This window comes from Acyrthosiphon pisum, chromosome X (assembly GCF_005508785.2).
Source record: "Acyrthosiphon pisum isolate AL4f chromosome X, pea_aphid_22Mar2018_4r6ur, whole genome shotgun sequence".
NCBI classification, from domain to species: domain Eukaryota; kingdom Metazoa; phylum Arthropoda; class Insecta; order Hemiptera; family Aphididae; genus Acyrthosiphon; species Acyrthosiphon pisum.
In genome coordinates this window covers 124,406,299-124,413,113 of record NC_042493.1, presented here as the reverse complement: position 1 = coordinate 124,413,113, position 6,815 = coordinate 124,406,299, and the positions used below count along the sequence as shown (strand labels likewise).

The window sequence follows — 6,815 nt, the reverse complement described above, 5'->3', positions numbered from 1 at the left end:
AAACTGACAATATTTCAGTAAGTATTTCTTTTTTTAATTATAATAATATCGGTATTTGGAATCACTACTCGATTCTCGTAAATTATTGGCTATTTCAGTACCTATTTAAAAATATTCTTATAATTATACTATTTATCTAGATAAATTACCACAGATAACCATTACATTTATCTAGATGACATAACTAGATGATTTAATTATTTTTATCTAGATAAGATAATTAAAGAAATAATTTTATCTAGATAATTCCCAACACTGTAATATAACCATCGGTTCAGCAAGATTAGACTTTTTACGTCCCGTTTGATATTCAATATCCACGTTTGGGCACTCGATATTTCCTTAAAAAAGTGCAAAGGTTGGACATAAAAATAAAAAAAGTATTATGATATTATGTATTTTTTTGAGAATTACAGTATAATTCATATATATGGCATATAATATTACACTATCTATCTATAATAGATGATTTAATATTTGAAGAACTCGTGTTCTGTAGGATTTGACTTGTCAAATTTATGTTATAATCAATAAAAGAAAAATACCTAGTTGGTTAGACGAAATCTCATAAAAAAAGTCAGATCAAATATGTATAATAATAATATTATAATATTTAATATAATTAAAAAAATAAAATAAATAGAATAGGTCCTACCTAGGTCTTTAAAGAACTTGTGTTAAATCAAATTATATTTCCATGATATATCCCAACGCTACCACTCAGCTTTAGCCTGTAGGTACAGTAAACTGTAGGTGTCATTGTCAATTTGTTATTGTAATCGTAATGGATTTTCTAAATTATATAAAATTATTATATTGTATACGAAAAACAGTTATGATATTACTTAGGCAGTTAGGTGGTATATCTTATGATATCATTGTTGTTAAAGTAATTCATTTTTTCTAGTATGGGTACAGTCTGTAGGTTGAATTAATTCTTACAACAAACATTGAATTCAAAAATAATATTATTAGCTACTGACATTTATAGCAGTTACATTTTATTCTTCGTTTAAATATCTAATTTCGTCTGAATTTGAAATTAAAACTTCTATAAAAAAAAACTGTTTATATATTTTTTAGACTATTGGTTACGGTATGAACTACTTATGAAAAAATTTGTTTTAATTAATATTCAATCCATAGCTATAAAAACAGACCATTTTATAATTTAGAGACTATAACATAATTTAAAATTGTTTATGATTTTGTCAAAATATTTAACTTTTTATAGTTCTCTTCCGTCGTAGGTATTTGTAGGCAGAAATTCAATCATTAAATTCTTTGATTACAAATAGATCAAAAGCCTTCCTACGAGATTTCAACAGTCTGTTTTATTAAAGCCATCCAAATTGTTATAATAAGGTGGCTCTAAGTGATAACATTTTTCGTGCATTTAGAACTGCCTACAAGCTGGTGAATAGAAAATATACTTCTAGACTTCTAGTACTCCAATTTTAATATTGCAAACTCTTTTCTATGTTTTTTAGGAAAAACTTTCTAATTTGTCTGTGTCATTATCCCTTTAAATAACATATTATTAGTTTTGGTTTAAAGCCACTTACGGGCGACAGCTCTCGAGTAATCGGCTGACGAGCTGCATATTATTAAATATCTTTATTCATTACATTGTTTAGAGCCAGCAGGCAATATACATTTTTTTATACCGTTTTTTGGGCGAGCAGGCTGTATACATTTTATTACATTATTTTATGCCTACAGACCACATATTTTTATATCATGTATATTTTTATGTCAATCTGCAATATATATTTTATATTATTTTTGTATCATCATTTAGCCAGCAGGCTACATATTATAATATATAGGTACTTATCAATTTATTATCATAAATGGTTAGCAATAAAAATCAGTTAAGACCTATTTAAGAAACTGTATTTATTATAATTTATTTTATTTATTTTTATTACTATTATATTTAAATTGAACACGCATTCAATTGTACTCTGAATCTGGTATGGAGAAGACGCCGTTTGCGTTTACACTTACTTTCATACATTTTTAATTGTTTATGTATATTGTGACAATTGGATGAAAAAAATAGCTTACATAAATAAATTAGTTGGTTAGGCTATAAGTATGACGTATTATTAAGAAAAAACAGAAGACATGTTTTTAAATACCTAATTGTTTTGTCGATATGTCAATGCCTCTCTTAAATTCAGAGATGTGTTCTTTAAAAAGTACTTTCATGCTATTTGAAAGTTTGAAATATCTTTTATATTTCGCATTATAATGTAAGTATTTAATTTATGTACATTATTAAATAATCTGAATTTAAAACTAGAAAACGTAATATTCATTAATATAAAATTATATATCCGTCATTTCTTATAAATTGGAATACTCTAATTACTCTAAACTTCACGTGCACAATTATTTGTAATTAGAATATAGAATAATATAGATCGTTAATTATTATTAATTAATCATTAATGTTATTTATTATCATTTATCAATTATTATATCAATATTCACAATACTGGGCCCCGTATGACATTAAAGAACGTACCTATCACTAAATTTTCTAGTGATGAGTTCTTATGTCCTATCCATTCTTATAATATTACCTATGATTATAACAATATTTATAGACACCGCTGCACGGTGACAACACGGTAATTTTGTCCACGGTCACACTTTCGATGTACAGAGTTCGTTGTCCACCGTAGCATCATTATAGCATGTACGCAAAATAAGAATGGTTTCAAACAGACACCAATACACTTAAACTGCACCACCAAGTTATGCATGGTTGTACCCTTGGTGCACTGTACATGGTTTGCACGGCTGCGCCCAGTAGAAACGGTTTTTTTTAAGCCGTATTTAATATCACTTGAGCACAGAATGTACACCATAAACAATTTATCCTGCACGCTAGGACAGTGTGTGCACTGTGTTACATGCACGGTACTCCAGAACCGACACTGAACCTTAAAATTGTTACTCGGGCATGATATGATTACAGGCCGGAGAAAATGTCGGTCCCCATTCAGCGGAAGAAGAACGTTTGATGTTGTTGGGAACGAGAGGAGTTGAAGCCGCTACTAAATCAAAAATGTTGTACAAGACTCGCGATCCCAGGTACATAATAGACAACCAGATTCACAAGGAATTTGACGCAAGAAAACGCTGGCCCCAATGCAAAACGATTGGTGAAGTCCACAATGAAGGCAACGAACTCTTGTCTTGGGTAAACATACGAATTTCTATGAAGGAATCACTGTATTGAAATTGAAACAAACGCATTTTCAAAATAATAAATATAATAATCCTACTGTTAATTGTCTCGTAACAGGCCTATGCTGCCACCGGGGTATTCGCAGACAGAATGTGCATAGCGACTAATGGAAATTACAACCAACTCCTGTCCACCGAAGAGCTAATTTCCTGCAGTGGTATAAAAGAACGTGAAGACGGTTACGTTAATCGAGTCTTAGTTTGGGAATATTTCAAAACTCACGGCTTGGTCTCCGGTGGCAAATACAACACTAACGAAGTAATTTCAAAAATCGATTAGGTATTTTACATAATAATCGTTATCGTCGTTGCATTACATATAGGGATGTCAACCTTCCAAAGTGCCAACAGTTTATAACTCACAAACAAAAATATACAAACGCACATGCGTCGAGTACTGTTACGGTAAAGATACGATCAATTACAACCATGATCACGTGAAAGGTAAGTTATGCATAGACAATGATAATAACATACCGACGAGTTAGACATTTCTTAATGATGTTTTATTGCCCGATTATTACAATTTTATTTTTTGATTTCAGTTAGCAACCACTATTTTATTCGAATCAAAGATATTCAAAAGGAAGTGCAAACTTACGGTCCAGTCTCAGTATTTTTCGATCTTCACGATGATCTTTTTCTTTACAAAAGTGGTTAGTTTATAAATACGATCAATCATATTATATTCCATGCTATAAATATTACACGATTCAATGTATGGTACGGCTTTGATTTGTTGTATGCTACAGGTGTTTACGCAAAAACTGAAAAATCGAAAGATAAACGATATCATCATGCCAAGTTAATTGGATGGGGAGTCGAAAATGGTGTAGACTATTGGTTGTTGGTCAACTCTTGGGGATATGAATGGGGTCAGAATGGACTTTTCAAAATCAAAAGAGGCACTGATGAATGCTCCGTCGAAAGTCATGTTTATGCAGGTGAACCTGAAATAAAATAATATGTTCTTATAAAACAATAATTGTAATATATTATATGTCTACCTTCTACGTTAATAAATACATACAATTATTTGGAACCAATAATAACGATTATACATCGGTGTAGAAAATATATACGAAATTTAAAAATATAAAATAGTTTATTTCTATAACTTAAATCAAAACGAATTACATAAACTCAGACCACCCAGAAAGAATGCGATTACATCATACCGTGGCATCTCACAGCCACGTCAAAAGATAACACCCAAAATAACAATCACATACGGATGCAGATTACCAGAACGCGATTATAAATATAATTATAATTCACAGCCATCTACGCATTTATAAACGGAAATTTAGTAACTGATCCTGAACTATCATTTTTCCAATCAGATTAGTTATATTCATAGCTTTTGGACTATTGTATGTCAAAGGTAATTTGCTTTCAAATGCAGAACTTATCGTAGGTTGGTATACTCTAGGTTTTTGTTTTTTTTTTCACAACAAGTTGTTATACCAACATTTTCCTTCGAAGTTCCTTCAATATTATTTTCTATTTCCTCCTTTTTAAATTTATAAAAATAAAAATCAGTATTAAATATTTAAATAATGGTTTATAAATAAAAAATATGAATTCTGCTTGAAAAATTATAACTTATAAGTTAATAGTTAATACTAATCAGTACCTAGTCGGTTTTTTATTTGTTAAATGTTAATTTTAAATTGCATTACTTAGGACCATAAAATTACAATTTAAATCATACAATATCATACCTCAGATTCTGCTTCAGATACAGCGTTGTTTACTTTTAAGTTTTTTTTTCTTTTATTTGTTACCTTCGTGAACTCATTACTATGGTTATTTTTGAGGTGTTTCAATCAGGTTTGAGGTAGTGAAATCTCGAGAATTAGTACCTCCTCTACAAATTGTTTTGTTGCAAACCGAACATTGCGCCTTCGAAACATCATCTGGACATTTAATGAAAAATTTCCAAACAACTGACATAGTAAATAATAAGCAATAATACAATTATTAAATGTAATTATAATATAAATACTAAAAATACATTACACTAGTATTAACTATTTAATATTTCGTAACCTCGCAAGTAGTAAGTAGTAACACTAGTAACGGCTAACTAGTAGTGTGAAACTGCGACTAGATATAGTATTGTTATCTATTGCATTAGAATTTTGAATTTTTAAAAATAATATTGCTGTTAAAATATTATTGTAATGTGATAACAACGACAGTCTTGCCAATAATCTATAGTATTTGATTATTGATAACCTAACACCTGTGCATTTGTGAATTATGATGCTACGCTGGTCGATAGGTTTTTTTTTTTTGGTATCGGTTGAAGTATCGGTTTTGAAAAAAAAACCGATACCGATAAAACCGATACCACCGATATCGGCCGATATCTAGTATCGGCCCACCCCTAATTAAAACAACTACGCATTCTAAACTTCTTACTTAGCCAGCATCCGGTTCTACATGCATACAAAACCTAATATAATATTGACACACAAATAATAATAGAAAAAATAAGCATACAGACCAAATATCAAAAGTCAAAAATATTAACTTATAACTACTTTATCACATCCCTCGCAGTGTAAAACACACGCCTTACTTCAAGTGCCATTCAAACGAATCATTGCCGACCAACGAGTTACAGAACAGCCACGCGCGAGTACTCACGCAAGTTACAAGAACATAAAATCACAAATACATACGTTTTTCAAGCAAATCACAAGCACAAACAAGCACAAACAATATGAGCTTACCTCAACGACAATATACAAAAATAGATATTCGTCAAAGTGCGAATTCGAATACGAGCATTATGTAAGACGCGCGTCAACATCTAAGCTTGAAGGTCAGGCGGCCAGCACGCGTGATGCTGCGCAGCGATGATCTGAGAGAGGACATAACCTGCAGTTATATAACTGGCAAAGTAAAATCGAAAAATCGCGGCCCAGTCCGTCTCGAGAGCCGTCCATATCGCCACAAGCAGAGCAGTGTGTACCTAACCTCTACGGGCACGATGCTTCTCTGCAAGGAGCAGTACACAAGACCTACGCCATTCAACACCGAAGACACACACACATTTTCATTCAATCGTTCGTTATAATTTATTCAAAGTCAAATTTAAACATTAAACTAAATTAATACACCACGTATGGTCTTGTTGGTTCGAAATTCATATTTTATGGTAATTTAAGACAAAACAAATCGTCTCATTATTTAAAGAGAACAGTTCAAAATTTCATCTATCCAGTGCGTCTGATTTATGATATATTAATTAATAGTAATAGAGTCTATCACTCGATACTGTAATACGGAAGTGACGGAACTCTTTGAAGTATCTGTATTTAGAATACATAATAAGGATAGGCACATGCTCAACAGAAATCCTGAGTGACAAAATTATAATATAATTGCAATACAGTATTAACAGAAGTTATCGTTCGATACTATTCGAAACAATACGTAAGTGAGGGGGTCCTTTGAAGTGTCTTTATATTCTAAATATATCATAATCTTCATTCACTTAACACTTTCACGTCTACGGACGTACTATTACGTTCCTTATCTAT

The 6,815-nt window shown here is 31.0% G+C and overlaps 1 protein-coding gene across 1 annotated transcript in view; it reads left to right on the top strand.

The window, feature by feature from the left end:
* LOC100162979 (cathepsin B-like cysteine proteinase 5) overlaps window positions 1-4,362 on the top strand; it is a 7,195-nt gene extending 2,833 nt beyond the window's left edge. The window contains exons 2-6 of the mRNA XM_008180374.2: window positions 2,990-3,214; window positions 3,320-3,520; window positions 3,585-3,705; window positions 3,807-3,917; window positions 4,014-4,362. Of these exons, the coding sequence (XP_008178596.1) occupies window positions 2,990-3,214; window positions 3,320-3,520; window positions 3,585-3,705; window positions 3,807-3,917; window positions 4,014-4,225 (870 nt within the window). The 3' untranslated portion in view covers window positions 4,226-4,362. The remainder of the gene's footprint in view (window positions 1-2,989; window positions 3,215-3,319; window positions 3,521-3,584; window positions 3,706-3,806; window positions 3,918-4,013) is intronic.
* Window positions 4,363-6,815: the final 2,453 nt, after the last annotated feature.